Below are 23,527 nucleotides of genomic sequence, written 5' to 3' on the forward strand. Positions count from 1 at the left end.
CCCCGCGGGAGGCTCGGCCCAATGGGCGCGCGCCGTCGCCAGAGAATGGGGCGCGCCCCCTCCCCCCAATCCGGCTGGATCCTGTTGCGGAGCCGCTGGCGCTGCTGGGATGGGGGGAAGGGCGGGCTCCGAGCAGACTCAGATTCCCGGGCAAGGAGCGCGCGGGCTGCAGCGGAGACCTCCGGCGTTAGCAGTAGCGGGTTTTTGGGGCCGGCACCGCTCGCCTGGCCATGCCGAAGAGAAAGGTAAGGGACGGAGCCGCTGGCCGCGGCCTGGGGCCAACCCCGGGCAGACTCCTGGGCTCGGCCGAGGGACGCGCGCTTCTGGGGGCTCGGGTCCAAATGCGCCTGGGGCATCGCTTCCCGCCGCGGCGCCAGCCGGGCCCGAACGGGGCCTTGCCCGGCTCGCGACAGCTGCCCCACTGGAACTTTCGGTAGTCATTGGACTCGGCGGCACGTGGGGGGTTCGAAATGCGAACGCGGCGGCGAGAAGGCGGTGTGCGTCCTGACGTCACGCTGCCGAATCCGCCCCGTTGGTGGGGGAGAGGAGCGGCGGGGGGGGGGAACCTTGGGCTTTGCGCGTGCGCACATTCGTCCCTTCACTCCTGGGCGTGTTCGTTTGCAGGTGAATGCGGCCGTCGGCGACGCGCGAGAGGAGGTAAGAGCGGCCGGCCCGGCGGGGGGAGGGTGCGTGGAGGAGGCAAGAAGGGGAATGCGGCTCTCACGCTGTTTCTCTTCCTCCAGCCCAAGAGGCGGTCTGCGCGCCTGTCCGCTGTGAGTATACACCGCCCCTCCCGCCCCTGCCTGGGCGCGCTGTGAGGTGTCAGCGCTGACCCTGCCTCTCTTTCCAGAAACCTGCCCCTGCCAAACCCGAGCCCAAGCCGAAAAAGGCGAAAGCAGCAGCAGCTGCAAAGGTGAGTGGGAGGGAGCTGTTGTTCTGGTGGCACCTCTGAATCTAGCACTGGTTTCATTTGGATGTTGCCCTTTACTTACCGCCAGGGACCAACGTGCAGGGATGAGCCTGATCCCTAAACAGCTGTTGGTACCAAGCGCTCTGTGTTGGGAACAGAACCGCCAAAGTTGTAGTCCATCTCTGTTAGATCTTTGCCTTTTTTGGGGAACTCTTTGTAATTGTCTGAGAGAGGTGAGAGTTTTAGCACATTGCTTTGATACCATGGCAACTACCTACAAAACAGGTTGTGCTTTTATGGTGAACTGAATGCCAGAGTGTGTATGTACTTCCATTTTAAAAGACTGCATAGAAATCGATTTAACGCTATAAAACGTGTTTGATCTTTTATTAGAGTGACCATTAACTCAGAGCATGTCAATATGTATTGCTGCATTGTGCTGATTCAGTGGTGGTCCTGCATTTCATATGGTGAAGATGCTTTGCTATCTAGATATATATGCAAAACAGGGAAAATGTTCTATTTCCTACTGAATTGAATCTTGTCTATGGAAAAAACACTTAGGTTTTAGCTATGCTGTTAGAGCTATGAAATGAGTATTCTCATAATATTTTCTGTAAATGTACTTATGAAGGAAGTATGTAACTATATGGTAGTGCTTTGATTTATGCGAGGGTTGTGTTCTCACACACCCTCACATACCTCGAATGTTGTGTAAGTCGGGAGCTGCTTTTCCCCAGAGGAAAGCACATTCTGTAGCTGGAGAAGCAGCAGGAGCGCATGGAGCTCCTTTTTGAAAGGTAAGTCCTGAGGCTTGGGGTAGGGTTAAGCCTGGTGGTGGGTTGGGGCTGTGAGAGGGAGGCAGGGGGGTTAAGCCTGGTGTGGGTTAGGGCTGTGTTTGGTGGAGCTGAGTGTGGGGTGAGGGCGGGCAGGGGGCGGTGAGCCAGATCGATGCTTGGGTGGTGAGCTGTGCTGTTAGGGGTTTGAACCAGGATGGGAGATGAGGTTTGAACCAGGGTGGGGGAGGGAACTGGAGCCATGTGTGAGGGGGCGGGGGGGGGGGTGTTGAATGAACCAGAGCTGTGCTTGGGTGTTGAGTTGGCTCAGGATTTGAACCAGTGGTGGGAGTCAGGGGAGATTATTGAGCTGGAGCCATAGCTGGGCCCTGGGGGGGTGGGGTGAGCCGGAGGCCTGTGTGGGTAGTGAGCAGGGTTGGGGGTTAATGTGAGTTAAGTGCAAGTCAAAATTGCTCGTGTCACAGGTTTACTGTATGTGCAGTATGAATGAACTGAGAATACTAGGATTATCCACTTTAAAACTTCAGATTTAAGAAACCCTTTTTTTCTAGTCTCTTGACCTCAATTTTAGAAATGAAGAGAAGCATAAAGACATCGTGAATAGAAGGCTTTACATTAAAATGTAGGAAAGGTGTGAAGATTGGCTGATATGTGTCTTGGTTTCCATTTATATCCCCAGTTAACATATTCCTTCCTATGGCTGTTCCATCCAGAAACCTATTTACTATGATTCAGTTATAAGTAGTTGTTAGTATTTGTGTAGAGCAACGATTGTATAATGTCTGATAAAGCCTGTTCTTATTAGATAATACTGTTGTGCCAAATAAAAGCCTGTGTGAAGTGTTGAAATATAGCAGTGTCATAGCTAAAAATTCTACTCTTTAGATAAGCAAAGGCATTGCATTCTCTTTGCCTGTTTCTTTTTAATACATTGTTATTAGTGCTGAATTCTTAAATGTTCCTGTCTAAAAACAGTAACAAGTCTTAATCTGTTGTTCGCTTACAGTGAATATCGGTAAGATTGTCATAGTACTGGAAGGGACCTCGAAGTCATCAAGTCCAGCCCCCTGCTTGCATGACAGGACCCAAGGACTCATACAGTCATTCCCCTGTTTTCTGCAGCTGCTCTTGGTTAGCAGAAGTCTACTCCCCTCTCTCATTTAGGTGTTATAACTATATTGCTGTACTAAATATTTTCAAACTGTGTATCAGTTGAAGCACGCATTAGACTGCAATGAAATGGTATGAAGTTTGTTGGGAAGCTCGTACTGTGAAATATTTCCAGTTGGTCAGAAGAAATCTCTGGCTTAATCATACTAGTTTGGGCAAAAATACATAGCCTACTCCAGCTGGCTGTTGCAAGTGGTCTTGAAAATATTTTTCTGCACTAGTGCATTCATTCTACTAAATTATAAAAAGAGGACAAAAGCTTGATGTGTTTGGTGCTTCTGAAATAGAAGGGCTGGCATTATTATTATGTTTGTTAAAATGTTAGCACAGTGAAGTCATGGAGTCTGCAAGCTTTTCAGTGCAATTCTACTAACACTTAAATTCTTTCTTTTAACATGTATTTTCCTTGGTATTAAGCCTCTCGAACACATTGCTACTCATCAAACTGTATAGTGCTTGTGGGTTTTGAGAAATCACTACTGACTTTTGCTTATAAGTGGTTTCTGATCCCAGTTTGACTATGTCGTCTTCTGGAATGGAGGCAGTTTATTTTAATGTATGTGGAAACTTCCTTCACTGGTTATGGAGTATGTAGTTTGAAAGTTTTTATAACATTGAGAATTGACTATCTCATTTTAAAAAGTTTTCTAAATTCTTACATTCGTTTTATTGTAGGATAAATCTGAGGACAGGAAAGCTCAATCCAAGGGGAAAAAGGGACCAAAAGGAAAACAGATTGAGGAGATGAATCAAGAAGAAACAAAGAACAACTTGCCTGCAGAAAATGGAGAAACTAACAATGCAGAGGTATGGTGCTAGTTTTAGTCTTAAACTAGAATAGGGGTCAGCAGCCCCTGGCACGGGTGCCAAGAGTAGTGCGCAATCTGATTTTCATCAGTATGCAAGGTGGGAGTTCCTGTCATCCTCCTCCCCCATGCAGCGGGGAGCTTCCTGAAAGCCAAGCTGCCTGTGGATTAACAAAAGACCAGCTGATGCTGTCAACCACCACCTAAATGTTAAAGCTCTCTATCTTAATTTATTTATTAATGGAGCTGTTTTAAGTAGGACTATTAGTGACTTTAAGAAGTATCACTGGCACTCGGTATTCTGCCTTGGAAAAGTTGCTGACCCTGATCCATTGAAAAGATTCTTTTGAAGAGTTTGTACAGTGCACTAGTTAATCTAAACATCTGTCAGACATCTGATTTCATTATGGCCCAAAGACCTAACATCAGATTGTTTCTGCATAATGTTACATGTATTTGTATATTGCTGAATTTTTTTTTTGTAGCGGTCTAGGGAATTTATTTTTTTATCTTCTATTGACTTTAATGGAAGATATACAGATACCAGAACTGGTGTGAAAAATCATTGGAATCTTTTCATCTGGAAAAATTAGACATTTTCATAAACTCTATTTCCACAGAAAATAGCTTTCAGTAAAAATTCAAAATTAGATTTCAGCTAGATATGTTAATAGAACCTCATCTGAGTTGTAATTTGCACCTCATGTCTTGTCACTTGTGGGCTGAGATCCCCACATGGAGCGCATCTTGCATAAGACATGATGACTAGGAATTTCATGTTGTGCACAGCCCTTGCCCAGAGAGGAGACTCCCCCATCTTCCGTAATGCAGATCTGGGGATTCCAGCCCAGGGAGGAGAGGGAGTAGTTTGCTGCTTGAATACAACTCCCATGAAGTGCTACAACTTTTTTTTGACCAAAATCTTCAACAAAACAGTGTTTTCTATAGAAAGCGGAAAAACATCTCACAAAAAATTGCCCCATGTTCAATCGCCTGCCACACTTCCCTGTCTCACAATAGCCAACAGAAGTTTTTTTGAACAACCTCAGTGGCTTTATCCTCTGACTCACCTGAAAGGGATGGGGAACTGATGGCCTGCAATCTGGCCTGCAGCAAGTTTTGGTGTCTCAGGGACTGCAGCGAGAATGCCGGCAGTCTACAAGCCAGGTTAATGAGGGTTGGTGTGTGGTCCCCGACCAAAAACCAGTTCCACAACCCTGCTTTAGAAGGATAGCTGATGCAAATTCAGAAACCTTCTTAGAGCTCTTTTCACATTGTCTGCAACATCAACTGTTTGATTCACTTCACTGGGATGCTAACGTAGTGTCTCTGGGCTCAGTACTTAATTTTAATTAGCTTGCATAATTGAAATTGTGAAATTAACGTAAGATTATATTTGAGCATGCGCACTGATTATTATCTGAAAATGGCCAAACAACAGTCAGAAATAGCATTTGTGGAATTCAGCAGTTGTTCATCAAGTGATATCCCTATGGGTGCTCCACTGTAAAAAGTGGAGCATCCCCTTCCATTGGGGTAAGAGGTCTTTTGTGCCCATCAGACTGTGTCTGTCCATCATCCTCACAAACACACACAGATATAGAGAGTGAGTGCTATGTGGTTCAACAACCCTCTCTATTCCTTCTCTACCTCCTGGGTCTGGGGCCAAATCCACAGCAGAGCCTGCATCTTCTTTACCCTCAGTAAATACATTAGACCCCCGATAAGCGTGATTTCGATTTCCGCTTACCTTGCGCTAACATGAGTTAAGTGCACATTGAAAGGTGTGTAGCTTCCCCTGGCTCCCACAAGCCCAGGGGAGCTGCGAACCAGGCTGCTACTTGGTTCCTGGTGTACTTGCACGAAATTCGACTTAAGTGAGTGCACAGGAGCACAATCCTCGCAAAACTCGGGGGGAGGGAGTCGTCTACTGTAATGCTTTATCTGTCAGTATTAGTGGGGTTAGTGCTACCTTTTGCTTAGTAGAAATGTTTTTCTTTATGCTGTATTTTTACTGTTATTCCATAGCTTAGATTTCTGTTCCCAGCTTCCTGCCTGGAAGCTGTCCCCTCAACCTTATGCCTGGATTTTCCAGGTATTAAGACGTGTCTCCTGCTAGACTGAATTCCTGGTAGTGGATGGCCAGTTACAGTGTGTCGCTTATTTGGGAGAGGGACATATCTCACAAAAGTATTCCCAAAGCCACCACTTGGCTGTCGGGACCAGAAAAGGCCAAGACATAGTGAATCTTCTTTGTTAAGACACAATCTCCAGTATTGGACGCAAGCCCAGACCCTCCCACAGTGTGACCATCTCACTCTGACAAGCTGTCTATCAGTTCTCATTTCTTGTGTTCCTCTCAAAGATAGTCATTTCTGGCTATGTCTGCGCTACCAGATAAATTTGAATTTAAGGCAGTTAGCTCAGTTGTACCATGTGACTGTAAATACCATTAGATCAACTTAGGGAGCACTAATATCAATTAGCATAATATTGTTGGAACTGGGTGGGTATAGTGTGAAGTTTGAATTTAACTCCTTGAATGAAGGCCAGTATGGAAGCACCATGTCTTTTAATTGAATTCATTAGCCTCCAGAGGCTAATGGGTGCTGCTGCACCTGGCTGCCAGCTCCCTGCCACTAGAAGGAGCTGGGAAACTGATGAGCTCAGCACTTGGCTTTCCCTGTTTGTGCTTGGCTCCCATGAGCCAGTTGCAGCAGCACCGGTCAGTTTCCTGGCTCCCCCAAGCTGTGGGGACCTGGTAACCAGGCAGCTGGGTGAGCGCTGCCAGCAGTGGGCATGCAGCAGGACCTGGGGGGGAGAGTGCAGAATGCAGGGCTAACCGAACTGTGGGGTGGGTTCCCACAATGCACTGCTGCAACAGGCGCTGTTTGGCCACTCCAGTGTGGCAGCACTAACTTGACTTTGTGGGAAGTGAGGACGTTCAAAACTGAATTTGTAAAACCCAGAGTTAAATTCAATTTTATATCTGTAAGTGTAGGCGTAGCCTCTGATTAGAAAAAGTGGGCATCCTCACACTTTGACACACAGCCCATCAAGCATGAACATATAGCCCCACCGCCCTCTGCATACCTCTGGCACAGTACAGTGATCTAAGGACCATAACCGGCCAGGCCTACGCCTTTGTTCTCTTTCAGTGGTGGAGACTGCGACAGATCAACTTTAGAAGCTATAGCACCCAGAAAGGCTACATCGACACTAGCAAGTTCTTTCGAAAGATCCTGCAGAGCGTCTACACGCAAAAATTCTTTTGAAAGTAAATTGAAAGAATGCATTACTCCTTTTGAAAGCGCTCTTCCAGTTCCATTTTAGGAAGAATGCCTTCTTTTGAAAGGAAATGTGTGTAGAGGCTCCTCAGGGCCCTTCTTTCAAAAGAGTAGTTCTCATGGGGCCTGATTTTTTTTTTTTTTTTTTTTTCAATCACAGCCTGTTCTTTTGGGGGTGGGGGGTTGTGTGGACACTCTTTTAAAAGAACAGATCACTCTTTTGATTTGTGTTTCTGTGTGTGGACGCGCTCTTTTGAAAGAAGTGATCAGCACAGAGCAAGTCCTGTGCAACGGTGAAACCACTGGTGCCAGGCCAGCCTTGGCATTGGGCAAGTCTAGCTCCACCTGCTGGCTGCTCAAGGAAATGCATCTCTCTAGCCCAGATTGTGCACTGGTACCAATGATCCTTCCACCTCCACAGGAATTCAGATACTCTAAAGACCTGCTTGTGTCTGAGGCTAGGTGACTCAGACATGTAAGATACATCTACCCCTGCCAACACACACACTTCCATTCTCCCCTGTATACTCACCACACCTCCCTTTAGCCAAAAGAAGTACTTCCCCCAGTATTAAGGGGGGAAGAAGAGGCTCTGTCATGTTGTCTTATGCCAGACAGTAATAAACAGCTTCATCTTCATATTTTCACAGGGTGTGATTAGCACTGGACAACAGCTGTAGTGTACACCATGATCGATGCAACCCCACATTCTACTGTGCCCCCCTTTTCTCTCCACCACACACACACTGGCAATATTGGGACCTCTCTGACATTTACAGAGCACAATTCAGGAAGCTTCCCATGGAGCAAAGTCAGAGACCTACACCTTTGTCTTCTCCATCAATCCCTTGCTCACCAGAAACTGAGCCTCCCCAGGACCAAATGAGGAGAAAGAACAGAAGGATGAAGTTTCAACAATATTACATTTCTCTTCACCTATCATTCCCCCATGCCCCTACTTTTGTTGACAATTTCAGGCATGTTCAAATTATTTTACATTTTCATAAAGCTAAAGTTAACCAACATACGAGGTTTTTATCCAAGGTTCCAGCTTTCCATCTCCACCTATTCGCTTTCCTTGCTTCTTCTCAAATCCTCACAGCAACCAGTAGGAGGCACCGCTACACACCCTAAATGTCAAGTGAGCGTTAGCTTTCTACCTACACAAGACAAAACTGTTCCAAAAATCACCATGTTTATTCCTTCAGTGACCAAGGGCACAGCTGTCTCAAAGCAGTGCTTTTCCAAGTGAATTTTGCTGTGCATACATCCAGCCTACCAACTACACACTCAGCAGCTTCCTACAGCAATTAGAGCACATCGTTCCTGCTCACTTTCTACTTCTATTGCCTTTCTCTCTAACGTCCCCATTGCTGCCATTTTGCAAAGTGGGCAGCTGGGCATCAAGAGATGCTTTTGCATGTCACTACATTATTATTCTCAACACCAGGGCAGACACTCTCCTAGGACACACTGTCCTATCTTCTGCTGTACATGCTGCACTGAAGCTCTGGCTTTCCCACTGGGGCACTGCTTTCTAGTCACGTACAATATTGCACCTATAGAGACATCACTTGAAGAAGAGATGGTTAAATTGGAACGAAAATTAGGTGTAGACAAGTCTAAGTGTAGTTTATCTTCACCGCATTTGGACATCCTGTTATAAACAAGATAAAATATTTATGTATCCTGTATGAAATAAATTGGGGAGAAAATTAACCCTTTCCTTAGCTCTGTGAGAGAGAGGCCAGTGGTTGTAAATAGACATGGAGCATGCAGCACCTTGTTCCTAGAAAAGCGTACTCCAGATCAGGTTGAGGTATACTAACAGATGTTATAAGGAGACTTATAGTGTGCCTATCCTGGTCTTTTGGGATTGTGGATAAATAGAATCTTCCGCTTCTCTAAAACCTCTTATTAGCAAGAAATAAATTCAACTGATATTTATTTTAAACGTGACATTTGTACAGTAATGTTCTAGTAAAAGATGCAATGAATTCACCTATCTAGATGACGTAAATGCTACCTCTTCAAAAAAGAATGGGATACGTTTGTGGTGGGTATGTCCATCAGTGGCTTTTAGCCAGGGAGGGTAGAGATGCAAAACCTGACTTTCAAGTGCCCAAGCCTTTTGTTTGCCAGAAGCTGGGATTGTGCTTTGGGTAATGGATCATTTGAAGATGACCTGCTCTGCTTAATCTCTCTGGGGCACTTGGCCTTGGCCACTGTCAGAAGACAAGATATTGGGCTAGATGAAACATTGGTCTGACTTAGTATGGCCATTCTTACATTATTAAGCTTGTATGCATTCATTCTTTTGAAGATAAGTGCCAAAATACTGGCTTGATCTGGACATAGTATAGTTCTGCGGCTATTAGTCAGTTTGCATGTCTAATTACATATCTGCATGGATAGACATCTACATTTAAGAATACTATGACATGATCACTTTGTCTTAAAACATGTTAGGAGTCTTGAAATCGTTGAAGTAGAATGCAAATACAGCAGTGTAGAATATGTTTTAACACCTTTCTTTAAAGATATGCTCATCTCCAGGACACTGGTTCTCAAACTGTGGTTAACAGACCGTTACTGGGTGGCCATGAGGCTCAGGGCAGTCCTCTTCCCTGCAACAGAGAGCTCACACTGGTGCTCCAGCTCTGTGGTGCCCATTCTCACACACACCCACTGCTCCACAATCTTGTTCTTTGAGCACCACCTTACTGTGGTGGGGGGTGGGGAGGAGCCCCATACCCCGCAGCCAGACCAATTTGCATGGGGAAATAAATGAGACTCTACACACTGCTGCTTCCCTTCTGGCTGGGGGAATATAGCACCATCAACCACTTGTGTGAAGGTTTTCCCACTGCTCACATTTGCCAAAATTACGGTCCGTGGAAGTAGTGGAGGGCACTACCTGCAAGCACTGTGGAGAGCAAGTCAGGTGAACTAACCCCACATCCATTTCCCTCCTCAGCCTGGGCCAACTCTGCCAGGCCCAGTAGGCTCCTGCTCAGACTCCTATCCCTTCCCTGCCCAGCTGTCCACCTCAGCCCCCTCCTGGCCAGACCCCCACAAACCCAGCCTTCTCCTGTACCCTTCCTCCTAGCTAGATGCCCCCTCCATCCTTTCTCGTCACCAGACCCCCACGCTCCCAACTCTCTCCTGCCCAGACCGCCCTATGCACCTAGACCCTGCATCTCCATCTGTGACCCATTTCCCAGCAGCCCACTCCCACGCTAAACCCCTAATATTTGTTCCCCCCTTCCCTTGAGCCTAGGGGCCTCACAAAATCTGCTAGCCCCAGGACCACTGAGCAGTTACTGGCTTGTGGGAAACTGTGAACTTTGGTCCTTCCTCCCTGAGTGCAGAGGAAGTGAGGTGTTTCAGATGGGCTGCCACTCCAGTGAGGGGTTGGGAGTGGAGGGTGTTCTTTGGCTTTTTGCCTCTCACCTTTGTGTGGCCCCTGCCTGATTCCTTCTCCCCACCACCAGCCTGGTGGATCAGTGATTTCAATCCAAAAAAGGTTTCCCACCCCTTTTGTAAAGACTGTTGCAACCTTTTGTTTTGTACATATATTAATATTTTACTTTATTTAAAACAAAGTTTGATAAACATGATAAAACAGGTCTTAGCCACAAAAGCTCAGTACCTAATAAATTTGTCATCCCCCCCTCAACTCCCATAGTGGGGACGAATGAATTTTACTTCATCCCTGGGGATTGCCATATTAAATCAAATCTCTGATCCATTCAGCACTACAAACTGTTTCTGCTAATGCTGCAGAGAAAAGTAGTTAAAAACCTTATAGTGAACAGATATGAAATAGCCTGACCATAGCAGAAGCTTCCTCTTAAAGCCACTCAGCTAGAAGTTGACTTCTGATATGACCTGAAACAAGCATTTACAATACATTATGTCTCTTGCACAGAAAAGATGTAATGTAATTCTGGATGTCCTCATTATCCATGTAAATATTTAACCTTTCCTGAGTCCTAGTAAGCTCCAAGATCAGTCCTATCTAGTTGCAATAAGTTCCAGAAATTAACTGGGAATCCAAAGGGGGTCAATTTAGGAGCATATATTATAGTAATCTTATTTACAATGGATGCTCTTTTCATTTGTATAGAAATAACATTTCATGATCTTAATTTTTATTTTATTATAAAATATCTCTTTTGAAACATGTTACTAATTCTCCCCTAGTCTCTAACTTCTTTATTGCATTCCACTGCAGCATTTACCTATCTCTTCTATTTCCAGTTACTAAACCACATTAAATGGACAAATACGTTAAACACGTTCCTGATAATATTTTTCCACATAAGCAATTGATGACTCTGCCAAAGAGATATCTTTTCACAAATGCAAGGGCAGGTGGTGGTCTATGAAGGAAGTTCGCATTTCAGATGTGACCCAAAAACATTTGAGAATCTACACTTTAAAACTGAGTGAGCAGGTGTGGGAGGTGGTAGTAGTAGTAAGAGACACCCAAGCCACTGCATGCCTATCCCAAGTGGGATCCTGTTCACCACAGCCCACTGCTCCACACTTTGCTCAAGCCCAAATGGGAGCCGGAGCCTGCAGGGAGAGGAGCTGTGCCAAAACACACAGGCGCACATGCTCCTCCTCTACCCCCCTGCCCTCCAACTACCCTGCCCAGATGTGAGAGGGCAGGAGGATGAGTTGAGCTCTTGCCAGCCCCACCCTCTGCTGCTCTCCTGGTCACATGTGTGAGGAGATGGAGAAGGGAGGGGCAAGCGCTGGCCAGCCTGGAGATATCAGCTCTTGTTCCAGCAGCAGTGGGCGGGGCGGGGTATCATTTCAGCATCCAGAGCCGCAGAGGAGTTAGCATCTGGAGCCACAAATGACTCCTTAAAGAGCTGAATGCGGACCTGGAGTTGCAGGTTTCTGATCCCTGTCCTTGACACATACATGTGGAAGTCAACAATGATCACCCATTTTTAGTTTTCACAGTTCCACAACTGGAAGTGGTGTAGGTGCAAGACTGGCCAGAAGGGTGTATGTGAGGGGGGTTGTGTATGAGGTGCAGAGCTGGGCAGAGCACACATACGGGACCCTTAATGGCAGCAGTTACTGAAATTTGCTCCTTTAACAAAAAAAAAAATCCTTCACCTTTAAGTCTGGAAAGGTATGAGGATTCTAGAATAGATATGAAGAGCAGATTTCTTTAATTTTTTTTTTTTTTTAAAGTGAGACCAGATACTTTGTTCATTTGTGTTTGATGGTGTTCTACAGAGGGGACTGAGGCTGGTTCATTAATGACTGGTTACGGTGAGTGAAAATTTGTGAAGACCAAAAAATAGTGACCATTTGTCCTAAATATCTGATGAACAAATCAGGTATATTTTGGAGCAAAATCAAGTCTTTCTGAAGCTATCGCGCTTTTTTATTATTAGATATTGCATGTGAACTAAAACGGAGATTTCTCAGGAAACTGTTATACTAAATGTTCTCTATTCCACCTTCCCTTTTTTCAGGCGCCAGGGTCTGATGCCACAAGAGAGAAAGAAGCCAAGTCTCAATAATAATTTTACCAAGTCTTTTCTCAGTGGTCCCAATACCTACTTTCTTTGTACAATTCAGAGGCATATTTTTATCAACTCTTTTGTAAATGCAGGTTTTTAACAGTTCTGAAGGACACATTTTAAAAAGGAGGAAGTCCTGCCAGAGCCATTTTTTACATAATTAGATAAATCTAAATGTGTTTTTCAAGAGATAAAATAATGTACTGGTTGTCTGTTTTCTGTTTAGACTGAAGTTAATAGAATGTTAGATAGGGAGATGCTTTGCAATTATCATTACAGTTAATTCCATGGACTGTGAGGGATGGTTTTTATAGCCTCTTAAGTGAGGAATGACACAAACCAAATTTTGAAATCGTAAGTTAAAAATGTCTTAACGCTTTAATTACTTATCTATATCTACTGTTTCTGTAGAGCTACTTCTGTAATGAAATTGCTCCTCGGTATTGGATCTCCTTTTCAGAATTCTGTATTATCTGTGACAGTCATTTGTAGTAGTAAAAGTTTTATTTTTTTTCAATAACTTTGTAACTGTGCAGTGAAAGATTGGAAACCTTTATTGGGCATATAGGGAGTTTGATGTTACTGAGCTCTGGTCTACGCTAAAAACTTATGTCTGTATAACTGCATTGCTCAAGTGTTCAGAAAGTCCATCCCCCAAGTAGCAATTATACTAACTTAACTCCCGGTATTTACAGAACTATGTCAATGGGAGAGCTGGGGTCATCAGCATAGCTATTGCCCCTTGAGAAGCAGAGTGCCTTCATGAATAGAAGAAGCTCTCCTCTCAGCTTTTCTAGACATTACAGCTGCACAACTGCAACCGTGCAACTGTGCTGTGAGTGTAGATGAGCCCTGAATAGGTGAAACTTTCAGTGTAGCAGACCTAACTTCATATGTCAGCATGCAAGATACTTGCCCATCATGTCCAGTTTTAAAGGACTGTTTTGACAACGCAGGGTAAGATGAAAAGTCAGTGAAATAAGTTCTTAAAAGATTAAAAATGTAGAAAAATGAAGTTATATAACTGTTCCTGGTGTGTCTTTGTACTGATCACCAAACAAGAGCCAATAAAACCTTGATTATAAAAGGACGTTGCTTTTGTAGCCCTGTTTGACTGAAGTGACTCAGGTAATTCATACAGAAATCTGCTTGTTCAGCTTCCAGCCTTGAATCCCAAACTTAATGGCTACGTCTACACTAGAAGCACCCGTCGACAATAACGTCTGTCGTGTCATCAGAAACTCTGTCTCCAAAGTGCATCTACTCACAAAAGCAGATTGACAGAGTGCGGTCAGACCGCCCTGCCCTCAGTTGACAGAACAGCTGACCGGAAGCTCTACAAACAGGGCTGCCTGGGGAACTGGAATCCCTTTCTGTCAACAGGAGTGCATACATTACACTTCTGTCATCAGAGTTTTGTCGACAGAAGTGTTGTTTCTCAAATTTTCAAAGGATAAAGCTGTTGAGACGAATGCAAAGTTCTGTTGAGATGCTGTTGATGGAACATTTTATGTGTAGATGCTCCCTGAGTCATGTCGACAGAAGGAGCCTTCTGTCGACAAAACTGTCTAAAGTAGACACAGCCAGTCAGGATAATAGGGAGGCCATCCTCCATAAACTCAACAAGAGGGGAGCTTGGGGTTTATTTTTTGACAGAACGAGAGTTTTCAGAATATTTCCAAGACCGACTCTCCATTGCAGACATGAAAAAAATCTGAGCAGAAACTGCTGTAAGACTCCCTAGGTGGGTCTCTGCCTGTACTAAACTCCTGTAACTAGTTGTAATGACCTCATCTTTAGCATGCACGTACTCTAAGGTCAGTCACTTTGATCACCTTTCTGATATCCTTATATTAGAACTTTCCAAAGCAGCTAGCTGGCCGTCTGCACCCACTTTTGCAGAACACTGATCCATCCTTGGGAGATTGTTACCAATGCCAAATTCTTTGCACACTACTATCACACACATCGGACTTGACTCCAAAGTTGTAGTTCCGCTGCTGGACGCTGCTCGGGAATCAATAAAATACACTCAGAGGAACACATCTTGAAGAATCATTGTTAAAACTCAAAGTAAGTAACCCATTTGTCTCCTTAAGATGAAGAGTCAATTTGGAGTCTCTGTTCCTTTTTTTTTTTTAAAAGGGATTTATTTGCCTTACAAGTCAGAGACGCTACCTGGGCATTCAGTCTCTTGTGTAGAGTTCAGGAGCTGTGTTTGTTCTTTGTCTCAGTTCAGACTTGAGAGAACCTGTGATTATTTACCTTTGTTTACAGCTAATGTGGATTGAAGTAAATTCATGTGCTTTTATCTAGGACAGATCTGTTTATCTCTGAGGCTTTATGTTTGTTCTGGAAGTCGCAGAAGCTGTGGGTTCCATGGGTTAGGCAGCCCCCAGGCTAGGTGCACTGGCTACTGCTTTGGCAGTTTTGGTCCCTCCTACTTCCCCAAGGCAGGAGTTGTGGAGGAGAGCTGCACTGGGAGAGTGCAGGGTGGTGCTTGCCAGGTGGGCTCAGCTCCTAGCTCCAAGTCTGCCTGCAGGCACCTTCCTTGCAGCTCCCATTGGCTGTGGCTCCCACCAGTGGGAGATGTAAAACTGAGGTTTAGAGCAGAGCATAGGTAGCACACAGAGCTCGGAAACGATCACCAGATCTGCCTGTTACTTTGGGGTGTGCTTATTTATTAGGGTTACTCTTTGGGCATGGGGGGAGTGCTATCAATGTGTACTACTAGCATCACTTCTGTTCTTGTACGAAGCTCTACAGCTTACTTCTAAAAGTTCCCTTCCAGTGGAGCTGTCCTGTAAGACCTAGATTCCCCAGGGCTGGGTTTTCCCACTCTAGAACAGATGAACATGCACATCAATACAGCACATCTGACAGAAGCAGGTCAGCTCTCCTAAGCCAACCCTGCATATGTCCCTGGACTTAGTAGGCTATGTTGAGCAGCACATCCTTATCTCTACTTTCATGTTACAATTGGTGGTAACCCCTTTGATGAGCAAATCCCTCAGGATTTCTGGGAGTTTTAGGATCTTTAGGTGCAAGGGGACCTTGCTCCAGAGCAAATAGGGAAGCTAAAACACCTTTAGTAATAACAGTTGGGGAAGGGAGAACAGCAACCAGCTTAACTATGAAAGTTAGTTTTTGCTGGGTGAGAACCATACAATGTGTGAAATAAAGCAGTTACAATATTATATACAACTTTAACTTCTTCTTCGAGTGTCCCCGTGGGTGCTCCACAATAGGTGTCGGGCTTGCCCGGCGCCGCATATCAGATCTTCCAAGCAGTTTCTGCCGGACCGCGCATGCACTGGCGCGCGCCGCTCCCTTGCACACTCCTGGCCATGTGCGCGATCCGGTCCCCGCCAGTTCCTCTTAACCGCCGTCGGCTGCAGACGGAATCTGAACTAGGCTAAGGCCAAGTAGCGTATTCAATGACTTTAACTGTTTTTCTTTAAAGTTTTTCAAGTACTTAAGCTACTGCAAGTTAGCCGGTTGTTATTTTTGCAAAAAAAAAAAGCAACAAACAAACTACAAGCGGGACAGCTTCAATCCAGTCCCAGTAACAAGCGCCGGAGGCCAGGAGCATAGGGCCATCAGCCCTCCTGCTGTGGCAGGCCATCGGAAGGGGAAAACAGCACAGAGAAGGTGCTAAGTACCCGTTTAACAACTGAAAGACTCACCAACAATGTACTCTTCAGGATTTAAAAAATGTGAGTCCTGCCGAGAGGCGATGCCAGCGTCCGATGGGCACAGTCTATGCATAAGGTGCCTTGGGGAGTCCCATGTTGCACAGAAATGCTCCTTCTGTGCTAAATTAACAGCCAGAGCAAGGAGAGACAGAGAGATGCGGCTTAAAATGCTGCTTTTTGATAAGGCCCTCCAGCCAGACGTGCCGGAGCGGCCGCAGCAGGAGGGACCCTCCGGGGCCCATAAAAGGAAAGCTGCCTCCCTCACCCCATCAGCGCAAAAACGGAGGAAAGCCTCCCCAGCCCGATCGCTGCCGGCAGCAACAGCGAGCGGGACGGGAGGAGCGAGCAGCCCCCAGCCGCAGCAACAGCTGATCGGCGGCGGCACGGAGAGCCACGTGGAAGCGGCTCAGCCTCCGATAATCAGCCAGCCGCCCCGCACCGCAGGCAGGGCGGCGGCTAAGCAAGCGCCGGTACTGGTGGCACCGCAGGCAGCGGCACCAACCCCCGGGGAACCGGCGGTGCAGAGCGCGCAGGCACGCAGCCTGCAGGCACCGAAGGACACCGCACGTGCGGCACCGCCTTGGAGCGTGCCTAGCACGGTGCGGACGGGGCCGGGATCCCCTGTGCGTCAGGGGGCGGAGTTACCTCCTCCAGGGAGGGGGAAGGCTGCACACAAGAGGAGGCATTGCAGCCCCTCTCCGGACAGGGCTGTGGAGTTGCTTTCTCACAGCCCTCCGCTTACGTTGCAGACTCCAACCAGAAGGCAGGGGTCCCCCCTAGCCTACCCGGAGCCCCCTTCTCCATTTTTGCAACCAGCCTCACCCTGGCTGGGACCACCTTCACCCTTCCTGGGGTTTGAACCGCTGGACTATTATGCAAAATCGCTCTCTCCAGTGTCTCGACGATCTCCCTCCCCCAGACGCAGAGGGTATGCACCAAGGGAGTGGTCTAGGTCACCTTCCCAAGAACAGTGCCTATACTGCCATGGTCGCCCCTACCACGCGGGGCATAGACACCATCGGCAATCTACTAGGGAAAGATCCACACAGACGATCTCGTACCCCCGAGGGCAATTGCGACCGGGGACAGAGACTCAAGCATCTCAGGGGGGACTGGTTATGGAACCCCGAGATTTTCCCTCGCAAACCTCTAGCGAGAGGGTGTACCATCACCAGCAGGAACCGGAAGGGTCCAGAGAGACGTACCCCAGCGGTTCCTCGCTCTCCTCCCCGGACGAGGCTATGGCCCCAGGGGACGTCCATCCTCCGGACGATCTCAAACAGTTTCAAGAGCTGTTTAAGAGGGTGGCCTTCACGCAAGGCATCCAGACAGCAGAGGTGCAAGAGAAACACCATAAGCTCCTCAAAAATTTGAGACCTCCGGCCTCCTCCAGAGTAGCAATACCGCTTGATGAAGCGATCTTAGAGTCCGCCACTACGATATGGCAGACCCCTGCGACTATTCCGCCTGTCCAAAAGAGAGCGGATAAGAAATACTTCGTGCCGGTGAAGGGCATGGAGTTCCTGTTCAGCCACCCACAGCCAAATTCCTTGGTGGTGGAGTCCTCGCAACAAAGATCAAAGACATCTCAATTCAGGACAGGGGGAACAGACAAAGATGCCAAGAAGCTAGAGCTGTTCGGCAGAAAGGTCTACTCCTCCTCCACTTTAACGTTGCGAATGGCAAATTACGCAGCGCACTTAGCGAACCATAATTTCGACAACTATTCCAGGTTAACCTCCCTCATGGACTCGCTTCCAGAGGACAAAAAGCCGGTGCTCAAGGCCATAGTGCAAGAAGGCTACGCGGCCTCGAGGACGGGAGTTCAGATCGCCCTGGACGTTGCGGACACAGCAGCATGTTCCACAGCAACGGCAGTGGTGATGCGAAGGGAGTCCTGGCTCCAGACTTCGGGTATACCGAGGGATCTGCAGGCGAAGATAGTTGACCTTCCCTTCGACTCGCAGAAGCTGTTTGCTGAATCAACTGACTCGGTCCTTCATTCCAGTAAAGATTCAAGAGCCACACTCAGGACCCTGGGGATTTACACCCCTCCTTACACAAAGAAAAGGTACTACCCTCAACAAAGACAGTACCAGTACCAGCAACAGCGCCCCCAGTACCACAGGGGTTACGAGCAAGGGCGACATCAACAGCACCAGCAGTACAGAACTCCCAGGCGACGTTCACAACAGAGCCGTGCGTCCTCGGGGCGGGGCCAAAGGCCACAAGTTTGACATACAGATCCAGGGCTGCGCCATCACTACCATCGCACAAGGTCATCCGAAGCGACTATTCCACCATCGCCTCCGACCATTCTACGACCAGTGGCAAAGGATCACCACAGACAAATGGGTGCTGGAGATCATACCCACGGGGTACGCCATCCCCTTCCAGTCGCTCCCACCGTCACGACCTCCACCCAAGCCCCACCTCCAGCAGGCCTCCCATGTAGCGAGGCTCAGGCAGGAGGTGGACCATCTCATGCTCATAGGGGCAGTGGAAAGAGTGCCGGAGCAACTGCAAGGGAAAGGGTTCTACTCCAGGTACTTCCTCACGGAGAAAAAGACAGGAGGCTGGAGGCCCATCTTAGACCTTCGCGGCCTCAACAGGTACCTGCGCAAGCAACGTTTTCGGATGACCACAATCGCCTCCATCCTTACAGCACTGGACGATGGAGACTGGTTCGCAGCCCTCGATTTACAAGACGCATACTTCCACATAACTATCCGTCCGGCTCACCGGCGATTCCTCCGGTTCATGGTAGGCAACGAACACTTCCAATACAAGGTCCTACCGTTTGGCCTCTCCTCGGCCCCCAGAGTCTTCACCAAGACCTTGGCAGTGGTGTCAGCCTACCTGCACAGACAGGGGGTATTTATTTTCCCGTATCTGGACGACTGCCTGCTCAAAGGGGCCTCGAAGGGGGAGGTTCTGCGCATGATACGCGTCACAGCAAACACGTTCTCTTCACTTGGCCTGGTTATCAATCTGGCAAAATCAAAAATAGACCCCACACAGGACATAGAGTTCATAGGGGCTCGCATAAACTCGGTTACAGCGAGAGTATATCTACCAGAGGCTCGCTTTTGGGCCATCGGTTCCCTCGTGCGGGTCATCACCTTCAGCCCTACGGTGCCGGTCTTGACGTGCTTGCAGCTGCTGGGCCACATGGCAGCGGCGACGTTTGTGGTACAGAACGCCAGGTTACACATGCGCAGCATGCAGCACTGGCTGGCGAGTGTATACAAACCGGCAGTACACACCGCCCACAGCCGGGGTGCGCAAATCCCTACAATGGTGGATAAACCCCCAGGAACCTGCTAACAGGGGTACCCTTCCACCAGCCGCAAATATCGGTTTTTCTCACTACAGATGCCTCCCTCATAGGGTGGGGAGCGCACATGGACGAAGAGGTGACTCAAGGACTGTGGTCACCCACGGAACAGTCACTACACATAAATATACTGGAGCTCAGAGCAGTGTTCAACGCCTGCAGACACTTTCGAGACCACATACAAGGCAAAGTCGTCGGGATCAGTACAGACAATACCTCCACCATGTTTTATATAAACAGGCAAGGAGGAGCTCGATCCCGTGCCTTATGCACAGAAGCAATCCGCTTATGGAACTGGTGCATCGCCAACAATATAATCTTGAAAGCCTCATACTTGCCGGGTGCGCACAATGTGAAGGCAGACCAGCTGAGCAGGCGTTTTGCACTCACACACGAGTGGCAGATCCGTCCCGATCTGCTACGGCCAATTTTCCACGCATGGGGTTTTCCCCAAATAGACCTGTTTGCCACTCAGCACAACAAGAAGTGCCCACGATTCTGCTCCAGGGCAGGACTGGGATGGGGGTCCCTGCGGGATGCGTTCGCTGTCCCGTGGAGGGGCCCCCTGCTTTATGCGTTTCCTCCCACAGTGCTGATCCACAAAGTCTTGCAGAAAGCCAGGAGGGAAAGGGCCCGGATGATCTTGATAGTCCCAACATGGGATCGACAACAATGGTTCACCCTACTCCTGCGCATGTCGGACCATCCACCGATGCCTCTTCCGGTGGCGCCGGATCTGCTCACGCAAGCCCAGGGGTCCATAGTGCACCCGCACCCCCAAAGCCTGCAACTGCAAGCGTGGTTAATCCATGGCTCAGCTCCCTAGAGAGCACATGCACAGTGGAAGTACAGCAAGTCCTAGAAAGTAGCAGGAGGACTTCCACCAGAAAGACCTACAAGCAAAAATGGACTCGCTTCACGGCTTGGTGTTCTACCAAACAGCTGGCCCCCCTTTTGGTGCCTATACCTACAATACTAGAGTATTTACTGGACCTCAAGAGAGGAGGACTCTCACTATCCTCGTTGAAGGTCCACCTTGCCGCCATCTCGGCGTTCAGACATGAGGAGGAAGGGCACACGGTGTTCGCCCACCCTATGGTTACCAGGTTCCTCAAAGGGTTGGTAAACCTATACCCCCCTCGGAAACTGATTCCACCTTCGTGGAACTTGGACCTGGTGCTTACCAAGCTAATGGGACCACCGTTCGAGCCCTTGGCCACGGTTCCCCTCCGCCTCCTTACAATAAAGACGACCTTTCTTCTTGCAATTACGTCAGCTCGTAGGGTGAGCGAGCTCGCGGCAGTCATGGCAACGCCACCCTGCACTGTTTTTTCCAAGGAGGCGGTAACCATACGGCTGCATCCAGCCTTTGTTCCCAAAGTTTCTTCCGAGTTTCACATTAACGAACCTATTGTTCTACCCTCGTTTTATCCAAAGCCTCATAACTCCAACGAAGAGGCGCGCCTACACCTCCTGGACGTGAGGAGGGCGCTAGCCTTCTACGTAGACAGGACCAAGTCCTTCTGGAAAACGGATAGACTCCTAGTCTCCCTCGCTCCCAAATCGAAAGGAGAAGGTCTCTCCTCGCAGAGAATCTCAAAGCACATTGTATCCTGCATAAAAATGTGCTACGAGCTCAAAAAGACTCCTTTATCGGCCACTCCCGGGGCTCATTCCACTAGGGTGGTGGCGGCATCAACAGCCTTTTTCAAGGGCGTTGCGTTAAAAGACATTTGCAGAGCGGCGACCTGGTCATCCTACGACACCTTCGCCAAACATTACGCCCTTCACAGGGTATTCCAAGAGGATACCCGTCTCTCTGCAGCGGTCCTCTCGGGGACAAGCTGCACATAATCCGATTACCCACCTCCTATCTTGGGTTACTGCTGGGTAGTCACCTATTGTGGAGCACCCACGGGGACACTCGAAGAAGAAAGAAAAGTTACTCACCGTAGTAACGGTGGTTCTTCGAGATGTGTCCCCGTGGGTGCTCCACTACCCGCCCATCCTCCCCGCTTTGGATCTCTGTTAGTGTTTTGCAGGGGCACCCGAGGCGGTTGGTCGAGGAACTGGCGGGGACCGGATCGCGCACATGGCCAGGAGCGCGCAAGGGAGCGGCGCGCACCGGCGCATGCGCGGTCTGGCAGAAACTGCTTGGAAGATCCGATCAGCGGCGCCGAGCAAGCCCGACACCTATTGTGGAGCACCCACGGGGACACATCTCGAAGAACCACTGTTACTACGGTGAGTAACTTTTCTATTTCTTCACAAAAGTCTGGTTTATGCAGCTATTAACTGGTCATACGACAGTGTCAGACAGCTATACCTAGAGGGAGTGAGAGAGATGGATTCTCACCACTCTGAAGCTTGAATCCATTGGGGTACCCATATGGTAGTGGTGGCTGAGTGTCTGGATTGCTGGAGGCAGAGCCTCCCAGCATGATCCATCAGGAAAAGATGATTCCCAGTAGAACTGATGCTGATTTTGGATTCAGGTGTCAGAATGCTTCCTTGAGCATAGGTAGGGGTTTTTGTAGGAAAGAATAATGGCTCAAGGGAGAATACTAGATTTGTTTATGGGTAAATGAATGGCTCAGACGAGTATCCCAAAATTGTTTTGTTCAGACTAGACAAGGGGAACTGATCATTAACTGACTATGGATGGAATTCTGTCAAGGGAACTTCCCAATGCAGTTAGGCAGCTTTTGTATTTTTGGATATTAATAAAAGATTTATTACTAGAATTGGGCTGCTAACCACTGAGCTGATGGTGTGCAGGGGTAGGTTCACTAACAGCTGGAGCAGAGATTCCCCATCTTGCTCTTCTGGTCCCTAAGTTGAGTAAGGTTCTTGGCTTGGAATCTCTGTTCTCCATCCTGTACGCTAATGGAGGTAACCCCTTGTCCCGTGGTTGATGCAGATAAGGCTAGTGCAGTTACCTTAATCGTATCTCCCTTGTCTGGAGGGATTTAGGCATGTCTTCCACCTTTTTAATTGCTTTTAGTAAGTCTGGCTTGTGACTGTTGAAACAGAGGTATTGTGGCAATGGTGGGGTGTGGAAGATGAGGTCTTTCATGAGAGAGGCTGGATGCAGGATTATCAGACACATAACATACTAGGTTGGAGAAGATCAAATTTGTAAAGGAAAATAATGCCCCACCAATCTTAGCATTTTTAGGGGGAAGAACAAACATAGACAATACATACTAATGGAGGGGGAGTAAGGGAGTATGGGGAACAAACAGGAAGAACTAGAAATGCTAGTGAATAAACAATGACATAGTTGAAGTCATCTAGACTTGGTGAGATAATACATGACCAGTGTATAGAAAGGGACCCAGCTTGCTCAGGAAAGAAGAGTGGAGTAGGGGAGAGAAAGTTGTTTTGTGTAAAAGCACGGCCATACTGAGCCAGACCAAAGGTCCATCTAGCCCAGTATCCTGTGTTTCAACAGTGACCAATGTCGAGTGTCCCAGAGCTGATGAACAGACCAGGCAATCAAGTGATCAGTTCCTAAGTTCTGACAGAGGCTAGGAACACCACTCCTGGCTATCCTGGCTAATAGCCATTGATGGATCTAGCCTCATTGAATTTATCTAGTTCTTTTTTGAACAGTTAACATCCTGGCCTTTGCAACATCTTTTGGCAAAGAGTTTCACAGGTTGATTGTACACTGCATGAAGAAATACTTCCTTTTGTTTTAAGCCTGCTTCCTATTAATTTAATTGGGGAACCCCTGGTTCCTCACATCCTGCTCCTTACCTTCCCACTTTAGGTGCTGTGTGTCCTGTCCAGCCCCTCACGTGTCATGATGCCCTAAGCAGCTGTGTATTTTGCGTATGGGGAAGGCACAGTCCTGGCTGGCAGGGCCATCGTCTGGCTTTCTCAAGCTCTACCCACAGCTAACCGGATAAGATGTTTTGAGTGTGCTCTTGAAGGTAACTTTCTAGCGTGTGTCTTGGATCTAGTACCCTTT

The 23,527-nt window shown here is 47.8% G+C and overlaps 1 protein-coding gene across 1 annotated transcript; it reads left to right on the forward strand.

Annotated features, from left to right (window-relative positions):
- The first annotated feature begins 26 nt into the window (after positions 1 to 26).
- Positions 27 to 13,598, forward strand: HMGN1 (high mobility group nucleosome binding domain 1). Its single transcript, XM_074995954.1, has 6 exons — positions 27 to 245; positions 625 to 657; positions 744 to 773; positions 851 to 913; positions 3,553 to 3,684; positions 12,472 to 13,598. Exons 1-6 carry the CDS (start codon positions 231 to 233, stop codon positions 12,517 to 12,519), a joined length of 321 nt encoding a protein of 106 aa, XP_074852055.1. The 5' UTR covers positions 27 to 230; the 3' UTR covers positions 12,520 to 13,598.
- Positions 13,599 to 23,527: the final 9,929 nt, after the last annotated feature.

Source organism: Carettochelys insculpta, chromosome 1 (assembly GCF_033958435.1).
Source record: "Carettochelys insculpta isolate YL-2023 chromosome 1, ASM3395843v1, whole genome shotgun sequence".
Lineage (NCBI taxonomy): Eukaryota > Metazoa > Chordata > Testudines > Carettochelyidae > Carettochelys > Carettochelys insculpta.

Excerpts from the sequence above, each read along its gene's own strand:
- HMGN1 (XM_074995954.1), top strand. Across the intron at positions 774-850 it reads GGTCTGCGCGCCTGTCCGCT|AAACCTGCCCCTGCCAAACC; the intron begins GTGAGTATACAC and ends CTCTCTTTCCAG. Across the intron at positions 3,685-12,471 it reads GAGAAACTAACAATGCAGAG|GCGCCAGGGTCTGATGCCAC; the intron begins GTATGGTGCTAG and ends CCCTTTTTTCAG.